The 25,455-nt window shown below is 40.5% G+C and overlaps 2 protein-coding genes across 2 annotated transcripts; one reads left to right on the top strand and one right to left on the bottom strand.

Moving 5' to 3' along the window:
- Positions 1 to 664: 664 nt before the first annotated feature.
- On the bottom strand, positions 665 to 8,748 carry LOC116223865 (transcription factor EC-like). The gene is given in 7 exon segments (XM_031582115.2): positions 665 to 1,187; positions 1,189 to 1,291; positions 2,630 to 2,705; positions 2,826 to 2,840; positions 2,843 to 2,881; positions 8,137 to 8,162; positions 8,654 to 8,748. Coding segments are annotated over 7 exon segments (867 nt in total). The 3' UTR covers positions 665 to 674.
- Positions 8,749 to 11,484: 2,736 nt separating this feature from the next.
- LOC116223855 (feline leukemia virus subgroup C receptor-related protein 1-like) lies at positions 11,485 to 24,683 on the top strand. Its single transcript, XM_031582072.2, has 8 exons — positions 11,485 to 11,999; positions 12,283 to 12,350; positions 13,504 to 13,607; positions 14,346 to 14,456; positions 16,097 to 16,202; positions 17,789 to 17,900; positions 23,959 to 24,026; positions 24,380 to 24,683. Exons 1-8 carry the CDS (start codon positions 11,789 to 11,791, stop codon positions 24,464 to 24,466), a joined length of 867 nt encoding a protein of 288 aa, XP_031437932.1. The 5' UTR covers positions 11,485 to 11,788; the 3' UTR covers positions 24,467 to 24,683.
- The last annotated feature ends 772 nt before the right edge of the window (positions 24,684 to 25,455 follow it).

The raw sequence follows: 25,455 nt of genomic DNA, 5'->3' as shown, positions 1-25,455 counted from the left end.
TTGCAGATTTTAAATTTGATGCACCAACAATAGGCCTACTGTATAAAAAGCAGACAAACTTGATTTCATTGAAAATAAAAACGGGTTTATTTCTCTTTTCCCCCCAAAAAAGAATAAAAAAAGGTATCATGTTAGATGGTGTAAGAAATATAGTTTTTTTTATTATTAAAACACACTTAAGACAAGACAATAGAAGGATTTGTTAGGTATTTAGCTAGTACGATTATATTTGCATTGCTTTTTCTACTTTGATTAAGGCAACGTCGCCCATCTTCATAAATGTCAATAAAGCACGTTTAAAACACATCTCTTCTGCACGGCGCAGAGAGCAGATGTGGTCAGTGTAAGAACTGCATACAGTAAAAGAGTCATTCAGTTCAGTTGTGACACAGGCTGTACAGTGTTGTCAGCAGAGTTATGTCAGTACCTCCCACTATCATTGGCTCCCTTTTTCTCTCTTGTTAATGAATGAATGGTGGTAAGATCTGGGAGGAGGAAGAGGGAGCTGCGTTCTCTGTCTCTGTCTCTTCACAGACAGGAAAGGAGTTCAGGAGAGGTACTGGGTGTCAGACTTGCATGGAGCCCAAATGTCTTTTTGTCTGTTGTTGTTGTTGTTGGGAGCATGTCGGACTGGCAGGGGTCAGAGGTCAGGAGGGTCAAAGGTGACTTGGACATCAGAGGTTGTCGTCGTCTGTGCTGAAGCTGGAGCGGCGGCTGGAGCCCTTGGAGGCGTAAGGCGAGACAGCGGACAGAAGCGGGTCGGTGCCGAATGGCGAGAGCGTGTCGTCCATCAGCATCTCCTCCAGCCGGGGCTCCCCCTTCAGCGTGGCGCTGAAGAAGTCCGTAAAGTGGGACAGGGGGTCCAAGAAGGTCGTCGAGCAGTCGCCGGGCTCCCCAGGTGTCGCCCCTAACGGTGATGACGACGAGCGCATGCCACCTGCAGCCGCTCCGCTGGGCCCGAGAGGCACCCCAGTCGCCGTCACAGCAGCGCCGCCACCAGGTTTAGGTCCCGCGATCGGGGTGCGGGGCAGGTATTCCCCCCCGCCGTTGAGCTCCTCGGGGTAGAGAGGCGGCTGCTGTGGTGGCTGGGGTCCCTGCTCCTGTTTAAGGAAGTGGGTGGAGAGCTCTGCTGACCCCAGAGTGGTGGCCATGCTGGCCAGTCTGCGGTGTGCCTGTTCCAGCTTCTTTCTGTCGGCGCTCCAGCTCTCGGGTGTGTTGCTGCTCGTTCTGCAGCCACTTGATGTACTCCACCGTGGCCTTCAGGATGGTGCCTTTGTTCCAGCGCATGTCACTGCGGAGCCACACAAGGGACAGGGAGAGAGAGGGGCGGGGGGGGGGGAGTGAGAGGAGAGAGAGAGAGAGAGAGAGAGGGAGAAAGATAACCTTTTAAACACAAGTCCACGTGTCAGCAAGAATGCTCGCACCCTGAAAGAAACGCACTGTGAGTGAGCGAAAAAAAAAAGGTACAAAGGCTACATTTTTATATATGAATAAGAGATGGTGATTAAAGGATCAATTACACGACCAATTATTCATTCTCTGACATTATGTCGGACCCCTGAATGGGATTTGTAATAGTACATCTGGAGAAGTCTAGGGGTCCTTGTGTGGTCAAATTAATCCCTGAGCCAAAAATGAGTGTCACCCTCCATTTAAATTCCATCCAAAGTTCAATTGAGCTGAGCCAATGGATTCCCACTCTGGGCTGAGGTTCATTCTCAAAGCCAATTGTGCTCCAACCTGCCTCCTCTTCACCTCAGTGTCATTCAAGGACTCTGGAAGCTTCCAGTGAAGAAGCTAAGACTTCAGCACTCTTTATTCAAACATGAATCAGAAACTTTACCCAGCCCTTTGGGGCCTTTGGTAAGAATATAATCAAGAATGGACAAACAAACAGTACGAACAAAGTACGTGTGTGAGTTTGTTTACTCAGAGTTTGGCCACACTTTGAAATGGTAAATCGAATAAAAGATTATCAGTCTTAGAAATGTCTATTGCGATGTATTGGACTTTTTGTTTGACTGTTTTTCTTCCATCATTCAACATAATCAGTGTTGGGGAGTATTGAGCTACATGTAATTGAACTAGTAGTTTAAATACATTTTGCAGCAGCTTCCTGGTAGTTCAACCTCATTCATACTTTCATAGTGATTCAAGTAGTTTAATTACTTTTTGCCATTTTTGTTGTACTTAACTACTGAAACCAATTTTGGGCCATAAAAGGAAAGGAATGTTTTTATTTGTATTTTATTTTACCATTGCTTTGACCAGCCCCACCCCTCTTTTTCTTTCATCCTGTCAGCTGTGAAGACATGCCAATGCTTTGTGGGGCATGAGAGGGGTGTCAGTCCACCATGAGGGGCAGGCATACCTGGGAATGCGTTAGTCAGGCAGGCACCACCACAATCTTGACTTTTGTGTAGCGCATGTGCTAGTTTTGTTGCTATTTATTAACAAATGTTCAGAGAGGTTGTTTCATACTATTTTTGAGGTTACTCGGCTAACCTGGACTCGCAAGTTTCTGGAAGGCAGGTGTCTGACTGTATACAAAACCAAAGCTGGTACTTCCCCAGGAATAGTAGGAAATTACATGTCTAAAAATAAATTGAAAAACACTTAGAAAACTCACGGGTCATTAGACTTTGGTATGAGGGTTCCCAGCTCTTTGATTCTGTAGTTGATGTTGTACCTTCTCCTCTTCTCAACTGAAAGACAAACAGTGCAGTTCATACCTTCTGTTAAACTATTTTCACGCTTTTGAAAAAGGCAAATTAAATCAAGTGTTTACAAAGTAAAAATTTAACTTCAGTGACAAAAACGCTTACTCAGGTTGTGATTGTTTTTTTCTGTCGCTCTTTGGCCATAACTCTGGTGTCGTTCTCTGTGAAGACGGAGGAGAGAAGAAAGAACAGAGGAGAGATAAAGAAAGAGAAAGTTCACGTAAGTGGTGGCAGACTCAAGCTATCACATAAACACTAACACACAAACGCACACACACACAAACACACACACACTCACATAGAACATCAGTCAGCTCAACCCTTTCACCCTCTTCGGCCAGTCGAGGTGATCAAAGACTTACAATTGAACGTCTGACTCCGACTGCAGCATCCCACCTCAAAAGAACCCCTCCACCCTCCCAACCCCACGCGACCCCTCCGACCACAAACAGGATTAACCTTTTTACCCCCTCCATCCACCCTCAAAGGGCCCTTCTTCCTAGCCCTCAGAACTCCCTCTCTTTGGCCCTCAGTGCAGGCTCTGTGTCCTTGTTAACATACTGAGACTCACAATCAAGTCAACTTAACAAATTTGCTAATTTAGTATTTAAAGAAAATCCGGGGTCGGAGGGTGCACAAGATAATCCCTCAATCCCTTCCAAATTACATAATTGGGCAGCGTGATTGGATTTCTCAATCTGTTTTCTGTTGATTCAATAAGGTCCATTTAAAACTGCATGTAACACACCCATTGTCTGGGCCCACAAAAGATTGTAATTTACTTATTTGCGCATCGTAGTGAAGTGTTCTTTAGGCATCCTTTCTATTTACTAAATTAATTAGCTCTACTTGATGCATGACATTCATAAGAAAAAAGACGCCGTTCATTTTCACAGAGGCTTTTCTGTGTTGCTTGTATGCGCCATGGCAAACACACTGCCATTTTTTTTCTCTTTTTTCGTGTGAAATGATTTACTGATTATCAGAGAAGAGGGAGATCTAACTGCAACCCAAACACGTTTGGAGCATGCTTTGAGGGAAGAAATCTACAAAAAACACATAAACATATTTTTGTGTTTTCTTTTGAAATTCAGCCACATTTGATTTAAAAACCATTCGACAGACATGATCCAACCGTGTAACCAGGACCTAAATCAGTCAGTTTCTCCTCCCTAAGTGCATTTCACGCATACACACACACACACACGCAGGGCCGGCTCTAGCCCTTTGGTTGCCCTAGGCGAGATTGAGTTTTGCGCCCCCCCCCCACACACACAATACTTAACATCACTTAACTTTGCATAGCAGTTTTTTCACCCACTTATACTATTCTATATTGCAGTTCAACAATAAATGTTGCATGGACAACAAACACCAGAATAGTTTCAGAACATTTTCTTTTTTATTAGTTTAAATAATTTATTACACACTCAAAGTTAGGATTAAGTTAACTCCATAAACTGTGCAAAACACTCTTAAGCACCTGTAAGGACATTTAAGCAAATTATGACCCTCTATACCCTAACTATACCCTCTACAAACAAAAGTGCTTTTATGGATACTGTACGTACCACTACAAAATATCTCAAATACCTCACTACAATTCTTTCAGTCATTTAGGCCACTCCTAATGAAGTGGTCATTTTTCTGTGAAAAGAGCTTGCAGGAGAAGCAATACAGAGTATTGTTTTTCCTTGAATATACAAGCCAGCTTCTCTTGATTTTCTCCCCATTTACTAATTTCCTGTAGAAGTGGTTGTGGTGGCAGCTTCTCCCATCATCTCTTTTTGGAAATGTAAAGTCTGGACTGGTCTGGTATGGTCCTCTGCAAACTAACTCTGTCCTTACCGGATCACAGAGGGCTGGCCAGTCAGCAGGATCTATAGGTTCTCCCTGGATAGCAGGAATTGTGGAGGGTGAGGTGTCTGCAGGCGGCAGTGTAGTTTCACTGGTGCCCTGAGTGCTTGATGTGGTCCTGGAGGTCCCTTCACCTTCACCTGTATTCAAGCATATTGTATAGCCAGACACGCAGTGTTTAATATAATAAGTGAAATGACCATGAATGTGGTTTAACTTCTTTAAGAAAACAAGCTATTGTATTTAATACATGCTAACATGTTTCTATTGTACTTTAAAGTATGGATGTGGCTTGAATAAATACTATTAAATAGACTCACCTGATGCAGGCTGTGTGTTCCTGGCCTGTGTGTTACTGGCCCCTTGAGTACTACTGGATGTCCCTTCTCCTGCAGCTGTATTTAAACACAGAGTTCATCCATGCTGTTCGTTACACAGTTGCATTTGGTCATTTCTATCATCCTACCACATAGTTGCATTGTACAAATACATTTTATCTGACCATGTAACTTGTAGTAGATATATTACAATTACTGCCACAAGACTAAATAATACTAGGCTACTGATTACAATTAGTAGTATTAATGTGATGTGATTATGAAAGTAATAATTGCTAATAATAATAACAATAACAAAAACAGCAACAGTAGTAGGCTACTAGTTGTGTAGGCTACTTACAAAGTTCAGAGGGAGGCGAATCAGGGGTCCTTTCTACAGCGGCCTCTGCAAAAATTGCCTGAGTGCATCTGGCCAATTTAAAACAAAAATAAACAAAAATTTTAGTATATTCCTGGGGAGGAACTGTACAGAAGCGTGTACACCACCACTATCCCCAAACAACACCACCACCACACTACAACACCACCACTATCCCCAAAATGGTTACTGTGTGTGTATGCACCTGCTAGTTGTGAATTCACTAAACAGAACTTATGCAATTTATAATGAATGTAGACAGCAACTGTACTTTTCATAACTAGCATACGTTATCCAGATACTGGTCTTTTGACATTTACATCCATGTAGGTTATCAGTGAAGTTACGTTTGCTAGTAATAGCCTACGTAGCAAATTAGCAAATAACAGTCGCTAGCTAGCTATAGCTAGCCTAAGTGACAGCAATGAAACGTCCAATATTAGGTGATGCACAATACTACATGTATTTCGTTTGACACCTTAATGGCTGAGATGAGAAGACTTACCTCTATACTTGGCTTTCTTTTCCTCTTCTTCCTTTCTTCGTTTTCGTCCCTGTGCTCCAGATGGTTTTGACCGCTTCATTTTTGCGAATGTCATGTAGCTGACACGCTCACGGCTCACCCCACCCTGGTAGTGTGCAGGAGCCCTCACATAACTAACGTAACGTAACTTAACGCAACCTCCCCCCCATCGACAATAACCATCAATTCAATCTAAAAATCAGGTTGAAGTAAACGTATGGCTGAAGGGGCGCCCTCGGATGATCATGATTAATAAACATGTTTTCATTTGCTTGTTATTCTAACTATGATTAATGGGAAGTAGGTCCAAGGGCGACACTAGAGGGCGCCCCCAACCCATTTGTCGCCCTAGGCAGTCGCCTAGTTCGCCTATAGCAATCGCCGGCCCTGCTATTCCTCCCCTCACTTTTTACTTTTGGAATGCAACCTTTGGAAAGCAAAGCAAAACAATTGGAAAGATGAGCCTAGATGAGTCTCCATTTCCTTCCCTTTGATTCCCTTTTCACTGTCACACACCTCTCTCGGTCCCATGGCCTGCTGATTACCTGCTTTGGGTTGAACTTGGAAGTGCAAAAAGAGAATTAAACGTAGTAGACGCCGAAACAACTCAGATGATAGTTTCCAAAGTTTCTTAACAATATTTTAATCTATGCTTGGATTATTTGCCATTTAGGAGTAGGCCTATTCATTCAAGGAATATTAGCCTACTAGTGTTTCATGGACTTCTTTGCTGTTTCCTGAAAAGAAATACATATATATTATCATGTTGGCATCAATAGTTGTTTTGATAGTTGACTGTTTTGCCATTTTCTGTCTCTTATAGCGTGACCTTTGCTCGCAAATGCCAATGGCTTTGGAAACATTGTTCCTCATCACCATATCCATTAAGTACAACTACAGTGGGGAAAATAAGTATTTGAACCCCTGCCGATTTCGCAAGTTTGGCCACTTGCAAAGAAATGTGTGATCTATAATTGTAATGGTAGGTGTATTTTAACAGTGAGAAATAGAATATCAACAAACAAATCCAGAAAACTGCATTTTATAACATTTATGACTTTATTTGTATTTGATGCAGAAAATAAGTATTTGAACCCCCAAGCAAACAGCAAGAATTCTGGCACCCAATGACCAGTTATGTGCCCAAGAGGCACACAGATTAGTCCTCATTAGGCCTAACAAGGTACACCTGATCTCAACTGCTGACGTGTATAAAAGAAACCTGTCCAAAGAATCATACTTCACACCTTCAACCTCACCACCATGGGCATGACCAAAGAGTTGACCAAGGACGTCAGAGATAAGATTGTAGACCTGCACAAGGCTGGAATGGGTTACAAAACCATCGGCAAGCAGCTTGGTGAGAAGCAGACAACTATTGGTGCGATTATTCGTAAATGGAAGCAACACCAAACAACTGTCAATCGCTCTAGGTCTGGGGCTCCATGCAAGATATCCCCTCGTGCGGTATCGGTGATCATCCGAAAGGTGCAGAATAACCCCAGAACTACACAGGGGGAGCTTGTGAATGATCTCAAGGCAGCTGGGACCACAGTCACCAAGAAAACCATTGGAAACACACTACGCCGTAATGGTTTGAAGTACTGCAGCACTCGCAAGGTCCCCCTGCTCAAGGAAGCACATGTACAGGGCCGTCTGAAGTTTGCCAATGAACACTTGAATGATTCTAAGGAGGATTGGGAGACAGGATGTGGTCAGATGAGACCAAAATCAAGCTCTTTGGCATCAACTCGACTTGCCGCGTTTGGAGGGGGAAGAATGCTGAATATGACACCATCCCCACCGTCAAGCATGGAGGTGGAAACATTATGCTTTGGGGCTGTTTCTCTGCCAAGGGTACAGGACGACTCCACTGCATCGAGGGGACTATGGATGGGGCCATGTAACGTGGAATATTGGGCTTGAACCTCATTCCCTCCCATTGAAAACGCAACCTTAAGGATTTGGAGAGGATCTGCAAAGAGGAGTGGACCAAAATCCCTCCTGAGATGTGTGTAAACCTGGTGACCAACTACAAGAAAAGTCTGACGTCTGTGCTTGCCAACAAGGGTTATTCCACCAAGTACTAAGTCATGTTTTGCTAGGGGTTCAAATACTTATTTTCTGCATCAAATGCAAATTAAGTCATAAATGTTATAAAATGCAGTTTTCTGGATTTTTTTTGTTGATATTCTGTTTCTCACTGTTAAAATACACCTACTATTACAATTATAGATCACACATTTCTTTGCAAGTGGTCAAACTTGCAAAATCGGCAGGGGTTCAAATACTTATTTTCCCCACTGTATGTGTATTGGCAGCCAACTTCTACCCACTCACTTGTCACTTGTCTCTTTCTTCCCCTCCTAGTCTAGACTATCTTCACTGTGGGATGCTGCTGTAGTCTCTCCACCCAATCTACTTGTAGAAACCCTCTGCCTACACGTACCCACCCCAACCACACTGCCATACACTTATTCTACCCCATAATCTGTGCTAATATTTCCCTGCATAATAAATAATTGTCACCATTGGCATAGTTTTTCTGTTCCATTGCTCTACTTACCCTGGTAATAGTACACTGTATACCCACTAAGCTGTTCTACACACACACACACACACACACTGTATACCCACTAAGCTGTTCTTCAATACTTGAATGCTCTCTCCCGACCTTATCCACTATACATTTTTTATGTATCATGTACGTATATACCATATCATGTGTGTATGTATTGTTTACATTTACCAATTGTACTTGTGTATGATTTAATCTGCCATGTCTCCTCTCCCCTTTGGCCACAAACTAATCACTTCAATGACAGGGCGGTTTAGTTTAGTGCAACATTTAATGGACTTTCCAGTGTCACGTTGCCATTTCACACTTCCCATGATTAAATGGGCCATTATCTCCTCTTCTGCAATCTCAATGAACAGCTGTTTCTCACTCATGCATGAGTTCCCTCTCAAGGTGTTCTCTAGGACAGAGGTCTTCAACCGGGGGTCCGCGACCCCCAGGGGGTCCGCAGAAGTACTGCAGGGGGTCAGCCAAATTATTTCATCTGAAGCATTTTTGCATTTTTTCCCTCTTCCAAAAATTAAAAACTTCCAAAAGACAACAAAAACATAAACAGAACGTAACAATTGCTTTCTATTCCTTAAAAAATAATACATAGGCTACCCATGAGTCTTCACGCGATAATTTGATCATAATGGCAACATATGCACTTTTAGCTACATTTAGCTATCTGGTGCCAAAAGACGTTACCTGCCATAACCATACAATTTGAAATAATTTGGTTTTGTAATTTCTCGGAACAAAAGCTCCTCGTCAGACACCACTCATGGCGGTTCAGATGATCTACCTTCAGAGGATGCCAACACGCCTTCCAAAAGTGCAAACGGGAGAAGACATGTAAATATTCAGAGAATTATCTGAAGTTTGCCTTCACCTACAAAGAGACCGATGGTGAAGAATTAGCAGTGTGCGTGGTTTGCTCTTCCGTGCTATCAAACGAAACTATGAAACCATCAAAGCTGCAACGACACTCAAAGACAACCCATGCTCACTTAAAAACATTTAATATTTCCCGTTTAAAATCTTTTGAGGGCCAGCAGACCTTGATGAGACAATCAGCCAAAGTGTGCGAGCTAGCTTTAAAAGCCTCTTATCAAGTTGCATTACGTGTCGCTCATCTATTGATGAATTGCCAGTTGATGTGAGGGCACTACTAGTCGCAAAACTCCCGAAGGCAGATTATTTTGCACAACAATTAGATGAATCCACCGATGTGTCAAACGACGCTCAGCTTTTAGCTTTTTTGTGATTTGTCGACCAAAATGAGATGCAGGAGGAATTTCTATTCTGTAAGCAGCTGCCTGGAGGTAAAAAAAAGTTCAGAGATTTTCAAAGTGATTGACAATTTTTTCCGTGAACATAATATACCCTGGCCAAAATGTGTCACGATGTGCACAGACGGTGCAAGAGCCATGTATGACGCACTGCATGCTTCATAGGAAGATTGTTGTTGCCAAAGACATGAATGATGAATTCTCAAACGTCAGATCTCTCACTAGGTATGAGATATTTCATCCATACTTAAGCTTCTCAAGCTACTCAATTATTTGTCCCTCCCTAATTTAATACAGAGTGATGGCTAACTTTAAGGGAGAAAAAATGTCAATAATAAACAGAATAAATTGAAACGAGTTGTGTGTCACAGATGATTTGTAATTCTGTTCAAACATGTGTAGGGGCGTGTGTGTGTGTGTGTGTGTGTGTGTGTGTGACTGACAGTTCAAAATAAATTATATGAATATCAGGCCCAAATTTGGGGCGGCGGGGGTGGGGGTCCCTGCTCAGTGTCTTTCTCAGCCAAGGGGTCCTTGGGCTGAAAAAGGTTGAAGACCCCTGCTCTAGGACACAGCAGACATTACACTTTTTAGTGTACATCATTGTACAGTATCAAATACTTCTCTCTAACTGAATATAAAAAACGATCATTGCACAGTACTACGTACACAGATACATTGAGGATTATATTAAATAGAGATGAGAAGTTAATATCTTTTTATTAACTCATATTCCTCAGTCACTCACTAAACTGAGTCAGGTTTATGAGTGACTTCAGTCTGTATCACCAAGAGTGTATAAATCCTGTTGATAAATGAAAAGCCAACTGTGTCCAACCACATATTAATAACTTCAAAGTTCACATGCTACAGCAAGGGGGCTATCTACTGTGTTTGTGTGTGTGTGTGCAGCGAGGGGGCTATCTACTGTGTTTGTGTGTGTGTGTGTGTGCAGCAAGGGGGCTATCTACTGTGTTTGTGTGTGTGTGTGTGTGCAGCAAGGGGGCTATCTACTGTGTTTGTGTGTGTGTGTGTGTGCAGCAAGGGGGCTATCTACTGTGTTTGTGTGTGTGTGTGTGTGCAGCAAGGGGCTATCTACTGTGTTGTGTGTGTGTGTGTGTGTGTGTGTGTGTGTGTGTGTGTGTGTGTGTGTGTGTGCAGCGAGGGGGCTATCTACTGTGTTTGTGTGTGTGTGTGTGTGCAGCGAGGGGGCTATCTACTGTGTTTGTGTGTGTGTGTGTGTGCAGCAAGGGGGCTATCTACTGTGTTTGTGTGTGTGTGTGTGCAGCAAGGGGGCTATCTACTGTGTTTGTGTGTGTGTGTGTGTGTGCAGCAAGGGGGCTATCTACTGTGTTTGTGTGTGTGTGTGTGTGTGTGCAGCGAGGGGGCTATCTACTGTGTTTGTGTGTGTGTGTGTGTGTGTGTGTGTGTGTGTGTGTGTGTGTGTGTGTGTGTGTGTGTGTGTGTGTGTGTGTGCAGCGAGGGGGCTATCTACTGTGTTTGTGTGTGTGTGTGTGTGTGTGTGTGTGTGTGTGTGTGTGTGTGTGTGTGTGTGTGTGTGTGTGTGTGTGCAGCGAGGGGGCTATCTACTGTGTGTGTGTGTGTGTGATTCTAATCCCATACACTTTTTTTTGTCAAATTTAGCAAATTGCTCATCACGGTACTCTAGTGTATTCAGTTACCAGGTGTCCCGCCTTATTTTGGGCTGGATAAAGGACTACTTATCCATAATGAAAAATGCCTAACTCCTCCTTCACATGACACCTTTTTGAAGTTTAAACCCCAGGAATGAGTTTAGGACTGTGGCAACTATGGGGACAGGCAGGGTTTTAATTACTTCCACCTTGTCTAACCTGCATTGGGTGACACAGTTTCACAACAGACTTGAACTTGCAACCTCTGACATGGGAGGTGGGCAAGGAGGCTAAACCCCATAGGTGCTAGTGTTTGTCCCTTCTATGATGTGTGTGTGTGTGTGTGTGTGTGGGGTCCTCATGAATATGACCTTCAGCCTCAGCACCTTATATGCAGTTTTCAAGGACTTTCAATGGCTTCAGAACATCAATGGAAATTCCCAAAGTTTGTTCTGAATTTTAAATGAACTGTCGGTCACTGAAATGTTTCTAGGGTGGAATGTGTGATGTATCGTATGGGAGCAGAATGCAAGATAGAGCAGAATGAGACTGATAATGCTTGCTGTGTCTTCACAGTAATAAAAGACAGACCTCCCCTGCCTCCAAGTCGTGCACAGGCTGTTCTGGTAAAGAGCCTGCCAACCAACTACACCTACAGACAGTCTATTATCAACCTTTTCAAGAACAAGTCTTTCATTCTACTGGTTATCAGCTATGGTGAGTTCATTTTTTTTAAGACCTGTATGGTCACAAGTGTTATCAGACCAACAGGAGTCACTGCCTCTTCCCAGTCTCTGGTACTAGCACTATTCAGTCATTACTGTGTTTTTGAATTAGTCTTGCAGTAGTATTAGTTGAGTAGAGTATTACTAATTGGTGTAACAATTTCTCTGTCTACAAAAGTCCATTTAAATATGTCTTCTGAGTAAATGCGTCCTGCAGTGTTAATACAACCAATTGGATGCTCTTTTTTTTTAATACAACCTGCTTCTTTCTTTAGGGATTATGACAGGATCTTTTTACTCGGTTTCCACACTGCTCAATCAGATTATCATATTCTATTTCAAGGTAGGTTTATGCTGGCACACTGGTACATACACCATGAGGCTGGACACGCATTGGGAATGGTGCAAACACATGTTGTGCTGAGATACCACTGATTCATACACTAATGCATCTCTGCCTGAGGTCTCTATTGGAGCGAATTCATTTTGTCTTGCAGTTAGTGAGTACTTGATAGCAAGTAGGATGGCACTCTTCGGATATAACTAACTTCTTCTTTCATACCAACCATGATTAGATGAGCCTAGTTGTATTGAGGAAGCACAAGAATTAAAAAGAAGGAAGTCGAATGTTGAATGGTGAAAGGGTTATTTATGGAGCTTTGTTGATTGACAGGAAAGGGGAAAGAGCTTCAAAAGAGTTCTCTGCATTTACATTTACAGTTTCACTATATCTAGGCTAAATCATGCGTAAGTACAACTCAACAAAACAATAAGTATATTAAGTAGTATTATTATAAGCTTGTAGTATATAGTACGTTTGAGTAGTTTGTATTGTGACTGTAACAACACCACTGTGTACCTAATTTTCAAATTATATGTCATCCAATTTTCTATACTCCACCAGTACGACTGTTTGTGTAACCAATAAGTGAAAAGGTACTCTCAGCAGGCAATACACCGTTATAGCGATGAAACTGAAACAATAGGAATCCTTAGTAACAAGTGATATCAACTTCGAGAACAAAACGTACAAAACCTTTACTCAAATAACAAAAGAAAAAGATAGGGGCATAGTGTAATTTTTGTCATTTACAAAATAAAATAATTCATTTGATCACTATTTGTACATATGCTTCTATATGAGTAATATTTTAGAGTAGTGTATGCCTTTTCAAAACATTTAAGTATATTGCTAAGCATCCATAATCTGGATCTGTGGCATATGAACCACAACACATTAATAATGATAAACAACAACAACAATAAGAAGAAAAATAATAGTTTCAGAAACATGTATTTTTATGGTCATACAATATTAATTCCTAATTATGCTCACTTTGATTCTGCCTCTTGTGCTTTTGCCCCAACAGAGCCCTCTCCAAGACACCTGACATACAAGCATGCATTTGGGGATTGTGTGGGGCTTCTCATGCTGCTTCTCAGTGTCATGTCATATGCTTTGTACTCTCACTAACTCTCTCAATGTTTGCTACCAGAATGAAGAGATGAATGCTGGTAGGATTGGACTAACCCTGGTTTTGGCTGGGATGGTGGGCTCAGTCATTTGTGGGGTTTGGCTGGATTACACTAAAACATATAAGTATGTGAATTTAACTATGATTAACTGTGAGTGTGTATTCCATTTTAAGTGTACTGGGGCACTATGAAATCTGTTTTAAATTTCCTGCCAGATTCCATGTTTTTTGTTTTATTTGTATTAGTTTCTAAGGGGTTGTAATTTAATTACCATCAACTGTATGTCCAATTCATTGAATTCTCCTTCATGATGTAGGGTACTGTGCTTTTTACATCTATTTTCTATCTGTCTAGATAATGGGCCTATATCTGAGTATAGGATAACATTGATAGGTTTGCAGTGTGGGGGGTTAAACTGTCATTTGAATTGGCATCTCATCAAATGAAAAAAGTGATTTTAGGGTAATTACCTTGACGTTTCATTCCAAGACTTGTACTGAGTCAGTGTCAGTGTCAGAGTCATGTATATTCTAAAACATATATGGTTATTCTAAGATTATTTAGATGCAACTCCAATGGCCAGGTTTAGTCTGTGTTTAGACAAGTAAATGTGTCAGTTAGCCATCAGTTTGTCCATGCAAATTCCACATTTAACTGATTTCCATTTTTGTTACTGGCTTCTGCAATTCCATCTGCACTGTCACCATCACAGAAATCATAGGGCCCTAGTGTCTTATGCTGTTTAGTAAATTATGAAAAATGTACAATGACCCACAACTATTAAAATGGTTACTAACTGCATGTTGCAAATATATTGTATGTATCCGAACCCATAGCTATTTTGTTTTTTTGTTTTCCTTAGAATGACCACATTGATTGTCTACATCCTGTCCTTCATCGGAATGCTAATGTTTACATTTACACTGGGCACGGGATATCTATGGGTGGTGTTTTTCACTGCAGGAGTTCTAGGGTAAGTAGGGTATAGTGATGACTCAATTTGATATATATATATAGTTTTTTGTGTGTGTGTGTGTGTGTGTGTGTGTATATATATATATAGTTTTGTGTGTGTGTGTGTGTGTATATACAGTGGGGAAAATAAGTATTTGAACCCCTGCCGATTTCGCAAGTTTGGCCACTTGCAAAGAAATGTGTGATCTATAATTGTAATAGTAGGTGTATTTTAACAGTGAGAAACAGAATATCAACAAAAAAATCCAGAAAACTGCATTTTATAACATTTATGACTTAATTTGCATCTGATGCAGAAAATAAGTATTTGAACCCCTAGCAAAATATGACTTAGTACTTGGTGGAATAACCCTTGTTGGCAAGCACAGACGTCAGACTTTTCTTGTAGTTGGTTACCAGGTTTACACACATCTCAGGAGGGATTTTGGTCCACTCCTCTTTGCAGATCCTCTCCAAATCCTTAAGGTTGCGTTTTCAATGGGAGGGAATGAGGGAATGAGGTTCAAGCCCAATATTCCACGTTACATGGCCCCATCCATAGTCCCCTCGATGCAGTGGAGTCGTCCTCTACCCTTGGCAGAGAAACAGCCCCAAAGCATAATGTTTCCACCTCCATGCTTGACGGTGGGGATGGTGTCATATTCAGCATTCTTCCCCCTCCAAACGCGGCAAGTCGAGTTGATGCCAAAGAGCTTGATTTTGGTCTCATCTGACCACATCCTGTCTCCCAATCCTCCTTAGAATCATTCAAGTGTTCATTGGCAAACTTCAGACGGCCCTGTACATGTGCTTCCTTGAGCAGGGGGACCTTGCGAGTGCTGCAGTACTTCAAACCATTACGGCGTAGTGTGTTGCCAATGGTTTTCTTGGTGACTGTGGTCCCAGCTGCCTTGAGATCATTCACAAGCTCCCCCTGTGTAGTTCTGGGGTTATTCTGCACCTTTCGGATGATCACCGATACCACACGAGGGGATATCTTGCATGGAGCCCCAGACCGAGAGCGATTGACAGTTGTTTGGTGTTGCTTCCATTTACGAATAATCGCACCAATAGTTGTCTGCTTCTCACCAAGCTGCTTGCCGATGGTTTTGTAACCCATTCCAGCCTTGTGCAGGTCTACAATCTTATCTCTGACGTCCTTGGTCAACTCTTTGGTCTTGCCCATGGTGGTGAGGTTGAAGGTGTGAAGTATGATTCTTTGGACAGGTTTCTTTTATACACGTCACCGGTTGAGATCAGGTGTACCTTGTTAGGCCTAATGAGGACTAATCTGTGTGCTTCTTGGGCACATAACTGGTCATTGGGAGCCAGAATTCTTGCTGTTTGCTTGGGGGTTCAAATACTTATTTTCTGCATCAAATACAAATAAAGTCATAAATGTTATAAAATGCAGTTTTCTGGATTTGTTTGTTGATATTCTATTTCTCACTGTTAAAATACGCCTACCATGACAATTATAGATCACACATTTCTTTGCAAGTGGCCAAACTTGCGAAATCGGCAGGGGTTCAAATACTTATTTTCCCCACTGTATATATATTAGTTGTGTGTTTGTGTATATATATATATTTATAGTTTTGTGTTTGCATATGTAACATGATGATTCATAGACTTATCTCACCATCTTCTATTTCAAAGATTTTTCATGACAGGATATTTGCCTATCGGATTTGAGTTTGGGGTTGAGATCACATACCCAGAATCAGAGGCGACATCATCTGGTCTTCTAAATGCATTTGCCCAAGTCAGTATGTTGTATATTAACATTTCTATGCTGTAGCCGTCCTTAATTAAGGAATGTAGTAATAAAAGCAGATTTAACCAGTCAGTTCACTTTTTAGTTATCAGTTACCTTTGTGCAAAGCAACTATAATACAGTAGCCTATACAGGTATCCGACTCATGATCAGTTATAGCAGTCAATGCCACATAAGACTGTAGAAATAATTATGTTTTTAAGGATGATCCACACTGTCAGTTCTTTCTATGCTATACAGTAGGCCCGAAAAGATCTCTGAAAATTTCAACACAAGCCATTATGTTTATTTAAGATTCTGCACTATTTCTAGGCCTCAATCAAATGTAAGCACATTTGTGGCATTGACCATGTTAAGGTCAGATCATCTTGAGTTTATCCCTTCCATTAAATCATGTGACGTTCATGGATATCTACTCATCAGATATAATTATTAGAATACAGTATGCAAACACACTGCACACAATACTTCTTTCATACAAATTTCATTTTTTTATGGCCCATCAAATAATACTTCAGAAGTCTGGAAGTCATGACATTTGCAACACAATTCTGATGTGAGTGAATTGTTTGATGACTAGTAATGGAACACAGGTGCTAGGGCCCTTTATCGCCGCCTGCGTGTTTGTTAAAACAAATCCAACACAGACACAAAAGAAACACACAAACACGCACGCAAACAGAAAACACAGAATATACAAATGAAATATAAATAAGCAAAATGGCACAGATAATAGAACACCTAGTAGCAAAATGCACTGGCACAAAACAGTGTGTATTGGGAAAAAATGATTTTCCCTGTTAAAGCTTTAACCATAAATGCATCTAAGAACACTCACCCTTCTTGATGTCTATGTTAACCTGAAGGGAGCTCTTCTGAAGATTTGACTAAATAATCAATACATGAGTAGACTTGAACATTGGAGATAAAATAACTGAATAATCAATACACAAGTCAACTTGAACATTGGAGATGAAAAGAATAATGACAGGCTAATGATTGTTTGAGTATAGACCCAACACCTTATAGATTCAGCTCAAATTGACTACAACTGTTAGTCACAATTATTACATATTCTTACACAGTCCAAAGCTACTTTTTACTATGTGCTTATTTTGTAGTTTCAGAAAAAATACAAATATGACATGACTTGCTTTCTATTGTAGCTGCCCATGTGGCAGATATAAAGAAATACTTTTGGAGACAGTGTTTACATTTGCTTAAAACTATGAGAAATATCACAGCATGACACAGTCAAGCGCCTAATTCTGCCCTCCAACTCCAGATGCTTACCTGGGTTAAATACATGTTTCTATAAATGCTTGGCATTATGTGATATCCCAAAGCAAATATCCTTCTATGTGGAGCGCATGGAAAACATCATAGACAAGGGTTTGAATCTGCTAAACAGGCAAACATTGTTGACATTTTTTCAGCAAATTTGTTCAAGTTTTGAAGCACTCTGAGAGTGCCATCTCTATTCTGTGAGTTTGTCTCAGGAGGATGTTATTAAGCCTACTTGACTCAAATATGACATCAATTGGACCCCAAGTATTGTCTCCTTTTGTCCTCAGATATTTGGGATCCTTTTTACCCTTATTCAGGGAAGACTCAGCACAACCTACAGTCCTCTGGTTGGAAACATCTTCCTCTGTGTTTGGATTTTTGTTGGCATCATTCTAACAGGTAACATTTAACATACTATTCAAGAATTGTCACACAATGGTTTTCCAGAAAGACATATTTCACTATGTTAATTCAAGTAATATTATCTTTATTCTCCTGGATTGTAGTGCCACCCTGTGACATTTGTATTACTGTTTTGAACATATTTCATCATATCTGTAACATTGCCAGAATATCATTTCATTAAGAAATTTCAAAATATATTGCAAGCTTTTGACTAAATAATGATGTTGCCTTTAATTGGAGAATCACTGGTTTTATGCAAGTCAGATCATTGATCAAGTCAGATCATTGCTAGTCATGAATTTTGTGTGGATTTTGTTTGGATCCCAACACCGTCACAGGTCACAGGTGTTATTTTGAGCATATTATTGCAGTTACTTAAAGCAACCAGACCATATATATGAGCCATTTCTTCTCCTTTTTCAAATTGCTGTAAAAAATGTAGACTGCCTGATAATTTGGCATTACATCTATGCTGATTAGGAAGCTTATCATTTTGCTGGTAGGGTACATTTGAAAGAGGATATCAGTGCATTATGAAAGGCTTTATTGGTGGACATCGTTCAGAATCTCAAATATCCAAAAGGACAATTTGGAATGTTACCATGGCAATCACATCCAAAACTTTATAAAACAAAACAATTATCCTAATTGGTTGTAGCCTCTTTAAGGGTAAAATATACCGGCATACTTTCGGCAGTAAGTCAGTGTATCACACAGACTAGGTTGGAAAGCCTCTATGTACCATGTCAACTGGAAAGATCCATGTCTGGCATTTTCCTTTTGTGAGCTATTGTCTGGACGTTGGAGCATCATTGAAATCATTCTTCCCTCTCAATGAAAAAGAAGTCTCTATGTTTCTTCAACGGAGTCGACCTTCGACACGTTCTCTTGACTCCATTCCCACCAACCCTCTCCAGTCTATCTTGCCTACAATTGGACCTGCCATCAAGCATGTAGTCAATGCTTCACTCAGTTCAGGAAACTTTCCTACATCATTCAAACATGCTCCGTTTACTCCTTTGCTTAAGAAAGATTCACTTAACCCTTCTGATGTGTAGAATTATAGACCTGTCTCCTTTCTTCCCTTTTTCTTGAGAGATTCTTGAAAAGGTTGTCTTCAAGCAAGTTTCTGATCTCCTGTCTCAGAATAATTAGCTAGACACTAAGCAGTCTGGTTTTAAGAGTGGTCATTCTACTGAAACTACTCTTTTATCTGTGACTGAAGCCTCTGATGTCATCAGTTCCGATTTTTACCAGACTTGTCAGCAGCCTTTGATACAGTGAACCAAGACATCCTCCTCTCTACGCCGTCTGAACTGGGAAAATTGGGGAAAGCATAGAGTTGGTTTGAATCATACCTCAGAGGACATTTATTCAGTGTTTCTTGGCAGGGTCAAGTATCAAAATCTCATCACGTCTCCACTGGTGTACCCGAGGGATTGCTACTTAAACCCCTCCTATTTTCTATCTACACCACTTCCTTAGGTGAGATTATCCGTCCCCATGAATTTTCTTCTCACTGTTATGTGGATGATACTCAGCTGTACTTGTCTTTCCCCCTGGATCATTCCACAATATCTGCATACCTCAGTGGTATTTCAGTTTGGATGAGGGATCGACACCTTCAACTCAGCTCCTGGTATTACCAGTCAATCCTATCCCACAAAATGGTTAATCATCATCCAACTAAAACTGCACATAACCTGGATGTTATAATTGACGACCAATTTCATTTCTCTGAGCATGTAGCTTCCGTCTCGAGGTATTGTGAATTTACACTTTAACATTCAGAAGATCAGACCTTATCTCACACAATATGCTACACAAGTTCTTGTGCCGACCCAGGTAATTTCTAAACAAAACTATTGCAATTCAATTTTAGCGGGCCTGCCTGTATACATTGCACATTTAGTTTTCGATCAGCCCATACACATGTTACTCCTCTGCAGGTCACCCTTCGCTGGCTCCCTGTAGCTGCTAGAATTAAACTCATAATTGCCTATAGGACAGCCACTGGACCAGCACCAGCTCATTTAAATGGCAAAATGTAGCACTATTGACCATCTCGACCACCTCACTCCTCTGATGAGTGACTGTTGTCTTTGCCTTCTCTCTGCAGCAAGACTCTTTTCTTTCATGGTACCACCGTGGTGGAATTATCTATCTAGTGACAGCCTTGGTGCATTTAAAAAGGGTTTAAACGCTCACCTTTCACTTTGGACAAGTCTGCTAAATACTTTAGCCAAAACCGCAGTGGACAAGTCTGCTAAATACTTTAGCCATACCGCAGTGGACAAGTCTGCTAAATACTTTAGCCATAACCACAGTGGACAAGTCTGCTAAATACTTTAGCCATACCGCAGTGGACAAGTCTGCTAAATACTTTAGCCATAACCGCAGTGGACAAGTCTGCTAAATACTTTAGCCATAACCACAGTGGACAAGTCTGCTAAATACTTTAGCCATACCGCAGTTGTCAAGTCGAAAATGTGTGTAAAAACCCTGGACAGAAGCCCTGCACAGGCTCTATGCACACAGCCAGGTATTCAATCAGCCTTCCATGCATTCATCTTGCTCAGGGTGGAAATCAATGGAAGCCAATCACAAAACATTAGCCTTAGAAATATGTGCTGCTTGTGTACAAATTGTACTACATTCCTTTCCAAAATGATTGGCACCCTTTAGTAAAAAAATGTAAAACAAGATGTGAAAACATTTCTTTATTGTTTATCCTCATGATCTTTCATTCAAAATATTCACAAAAATCTAACCTTTAATTGAAGTAACATACTGTAATTGAAAGAAACATTCAATTCTTATCATGAAACAAATATTTTTCTCAAAAATATCCGTGCCACAATTATTTGCACCACTTCATTTAATATTTTGTGCAGCCTCCCTTTGCCAAGATAACAGCTCTGAGTCTTCTCCTACAATGCGTGATGAGGTTGGTACGGGATCTGAGACCATTCCTCCATACAATATCTCTCCAGATCTTTCAGATTCCAAGTTCGACGCTTGTGGACTCTACTCCTTAGATCATCCCACAGATTTTCTATGGGGTTTAGGTCAGGGACTGTGATGGCCATGGCAAAACCTTTATTCTGCGGTCGGTGAACCATTATTGTGTAGATTTTGAGGTGTGCTTAGGATCATTGTCCTGCTGGAAGGTCCAACCACGGCCCATTTTAAGCCTCCTGGCTAAGAGGCTGTTAGGTATTCATTTCATAGCTGCTGGTATTTGATGGAGTCCATCATACCATGTATCCTAACAAGATGTCCAGAGCCTTTGGAAGAAAAACAGCCCCACAACATCAAAGATCCGCCACCATTCTTCACAGTGGGTATGAGGTGCTTTTCTGTATGGCTATCGTTCTGTCTAAGCCAAACCCACCTTTGATGTTTGTTGCCAAAAAGCTTTATTTTGGTCTCATCTGACCATATAACCCGGTCCCATTGAAAGTCCCAGTAAAATTTGGCAAACTGTAGGCGCTTTAGTTTGTTGTTGATTGACAGCAGAGGCTTTTTTCTGGCAATCATCCCAAACAACTTGTGGTGATGTAGGTGGCATCTGATGGTGGTTTTGGAGACTTTTTGACCCCAAGACTCAACTAACCTCTGCAATTCTCCAGCTGTGATCCTTGGAGATTCTTTTGGCAGTCAAAACATCCCCCTCACGGTGCGTGGGGTCAATGTACACACACGTCCTCTTCCAGGCTGATTCTTAACATCTCCTGTCGCTTTAAACTTCTTAATTATTTCCATGATTATTTTAAACTGTTTAGAGAATTTCTTAAATCCATTTCCTGATTTGTGCAGCTCAACAACTTTTCGTCAAACATTGTTACTGTGTTCTTGGGTCTTTCCCATAGTGATGAATGACTAAGGGAATTTGGCCTGTGGCACCTCATATTTATACCCCAGTGAAACAGGAAGTCATGGTTGACCACTTAAGAGTTCCTAATCGAACAGGTGAACTTAAAAATGTAAAACATGACTGGAAATATACTTCAGTTAGATTTTGATTATAAGATTTTCTAGGGGTGCCAATAATTGTGGCACACCTATTTTGAGTGAAAGACCAAGAGAATAAACAGCAAAGAAAAAAAAATTCATAGCCTTTTGCTCATATTCACTAAGGGTGCCAATAATTTTCGAGGGCACTGTACCTCCTAGATATTTAAACAGCCATCTGTAGAAACTTTAAATAGACCTCTTTTGAGAATGTATGTAGTGACAAATTTGTCACTACATACATTCAAAAGAGGTTTATTTTAAGTTTTTAAAAACTTAGCGGGGCTACGTTATTTGTTATGGATGAGAGAAAAAAGCCTAATGTGACTCCTATTAACACAAAAACATGCAACTGATAATCTGCCAATCTAATATCATGACAATTGAATGCCAGTGGAAGCTCAGAACCCTTCAGCTATGGAATCAGCATAGCGTTGGCGACTTATGCGCCTTAGCAGTCGTTGACACTGCTTTGTGATTTGACATGGTCTTCCGCTTCGTGGCTGAGTTGTTGTTGTTACTAAACGCTTCCACTTTCTAATAATATCACTTACAGTTGACAGTGGAATTTCCAGCAGGGATGAAATTTCACGAACTGTCTTATTGCAAAGGCGGCATCCTATCACAGTGCCATGCTTGAAGTCACTGAGCTCTTCAGAACAACAAATTCTGTATCACAAATGTTTGCAAATTGAGACTGCATGGCTAAGTGTTTGATTTTATACACCTGTGGCAACGGGTCTGATTGAAACTCCTGAATTCAATAATGACCTGATGTGGCCAAATACTTTTGTCCATATAATGTATCAGAGTAGGCCCTTGCTCCATTGATGCCCTATTATTTCTCTCAGGATTGTTTAATGTCTATATGAATGTCTATCATTGTCTATCTATCATATGTCTATCATTTAACATCACCTGCAAGTGGTTGTGATCACTTTGAACCCATGCCTGCCTTTTATTGGTGAGCTGATTTTGAGAAATTAAACTTTGCAGCTAATGATGTTTCCTGATTGCGATGGTTGTGTAGTTGCTATGCTAGCTAACTAACTAGCTAGCTAAGGAAACTTTGAAATAACAGTTTAAATGGAAGAGTTCCATTTGCATGAAATGATGGCCTAGTTATCTAGCTGTTGTTATAGCTTCTTATAAGATTATACTAGGAAAAGGTGTGAAGTTTCATAGTAACAAGTTCATATTCACACATATTACACACAACTGTTAAAATAGTTCCCTAAACTACAGAAGGCTAGTTAAAAAGCTACGATAGGTTGAAACCCTATGTTTGCCCATGAGTTCATATTCACTTCATATTAAAATTAGTTTATATTAGACATGGTACCAACTACAAACTGTTCCCTAAGATAGAGATCGCTAGGATAGTTCATAACCTCTGGCGGAGGTTTGCGCTCAATGGCATCCTGATAATATAGTCTGGTGGGAATACAGGACACCCGTTACATTATCGTTATGGAAGACTGAATGTGACCGAGTGCAAATGAAAATGTGTTATCCATCCGATTTAGTTTTAACCTGATACATTAATTGGATTCATTTGTGAAAGGGAGAGAGAGAGACCCATTCATGCTGGACCTGGCAAAGTTACTGTGCTTGTTGCAACTACTAGGCGAAAAGAAAATGTGTATAGGAGGCACCCGAGTATTAACCACAGGGCTGCAGATATTTAGCTTGCTTTGCATTTTTGGTTAGTCATTACAAAATGTTACATCTTCCTAAAAAAAAGTGCAGCACTCGCAACTATAATTTATTATAATAATGTATTTAGGTTGTTCATTACAAAATACATCACGTTATAAGAAAGGTATGCTTTTTGCTCAATTAATTTTTACAGGGTTTAAAAGCTTTTATGAAATGAGATATGTAATTGTTTTGGACTGCACTGTATATAAATGCTCCATATAATAATAATAATAATAATAAACTTGATTTACTAGTAGTTCATCAATAGTACAGCAAACATATATATTGTGCAGCATTATTTGATTATTATAAGAATGTGTCTTTTTTCCAATTCCAGCCTTAATAAAATCTGAACTGAAAAGACACAATGTGAATATTTGCAGTGGGCACCTGACTCATCAAGCAGTAAGTCCTCCTTCCCAACCACATGACACTAGAATAAGATGTAGGTGGGGAATTATCTGGATCTGTGAATAATAAATGAAAGAATTGTTCAAAACACCTTTCTGAGTTATGTACAGATAAAGGGTATAGACCTGGGTCTGGATTTACCCTTCAGCACTCCAGAGAACCACTTTCTTGTAGGATATGTCACAAGTTTTGAATTATAACAGGAACCCTCCAACACATATACTGGAAATGTAATGACAACCTAAAGGAATCGTTTTTTTTATCATATAATTAAATAACTGAAAGGTAATCACATTGTCATTATAATATGTCAACAACCTTCATGTATATTTCTGTGTTCTTTCAAGGTCCCCAGTGAATGTCCATCTGACAAAGCCTCCAGCAGCATCAAACTAGATTGTCCTCCAGCATTTCTTCATGAGACTTCACTATAATTGTCCATATATTCATGTGCTCTTAACTCTTTTTGCTGTAAATTGTCTCTAGCAGACGTTTACTTTGAGACAGTGAAATATATTTGTTTACACATGAAACAAGCTTTATTCTCCTCATAATACTCTTGCGCTCCATATCATGATGTCATGAATATCTTCATGAGATAGTATATCTGTATCCCCTAAAAGAATAAACTCACAATACTACAAAAAAAAATTGTTTTATCTAGAAGTGCTTATTTATGTTGGAGACTTAACAAAAAACACCCTCAACTTTCAAATTTGAACCAAAATGTCACACATTCATCTAATAATGTCATTAAATGCAGCCACTCTGTTAAATATGTCACCATTCTGTTTTACTATCAATGCTTTGATTAGCATTTTTACATTTACAGAATAAACAACACAGCAACTGTTCTTAACTGTGATCTGTATGAAACCTTGTCTGAAATATACATTCTCTACAATAAATGTACAAATGCATATGATGTGGTTTGTTATTAAAAATTCAAATTTCATTGTGAGAGTTGAGTTGAAATGTCCTTTTTGCCTTCCATCATAAGATGTCCATCATTAGTTGCCATGAGGATTACACACAATGATACAACTGTGTGATTTTCCCAAAACTCCCAACTTTAGTTTTACAACAGACTTCTTTCACAAGTTGAACGGACTGTTACGGAGCTCCAGGAGAGTCTGCAGAAGCCGAGGGCTCTGGCTGCTGGTCTGGAGAAACTGCACTACGGCACCACCGTGGGCAGCCTGACTGGAGGGGTTTTTGGAGCCGCTGGAGGGATCACCTCCATAGTGTGTCTCATCCGGGCCCCTATCACTATGGGTGCCTCTCTGATCGTGACCGGGGTGGGAGTTGGGGTGGCAGTCGCTGGTGGTGCAGCCGCGTGCGTATTCAACATCACAAACATGGTCAACCAGTCCATGGAACTCCAGAACGTAAAGAACATCATCCGCGAGTTCCAGGAGAAGCT

The sequence above is a fragment of the Clupea harengus genome, chromosome 15, assembly GCF_900700415.2.
Source record: "Clupea harengus chromosome 15, Ch_v2.0.2, whole genome shotgun sequence".
Lineage (NCBI taxonomy): Eukaryota > Metazoa > Chordata > Actinopteri > Clupeiformes > Clupeidae > Clupea > Clupea harengus.
This window is presented reverse-complemented; position numbering and strand designations above follow the sequence as displayed.

Coding starts and splice junctions, on each gene's coding strand:
- LOC116223855 (XM_031582072.2), top strand. CDS start 11,789: ATGTATCGTATGGGAGCAGAATGCAAGATAGAGCAGAATGAGACTGAT. Junction 12,000..12,282: donor TCTACTGGTTATCAGCTATG/GTGAGTTCATTT, acceptor TTCTTTCTTTAG/GGATTATGACAGGATCTTTT. Junction 13,608..14,345: donor GATTACACTAAAACATATAA/GTATGTGAATTT, acceptor TGTTTTCCTTAG/AATGACCACATTGATTGTCT.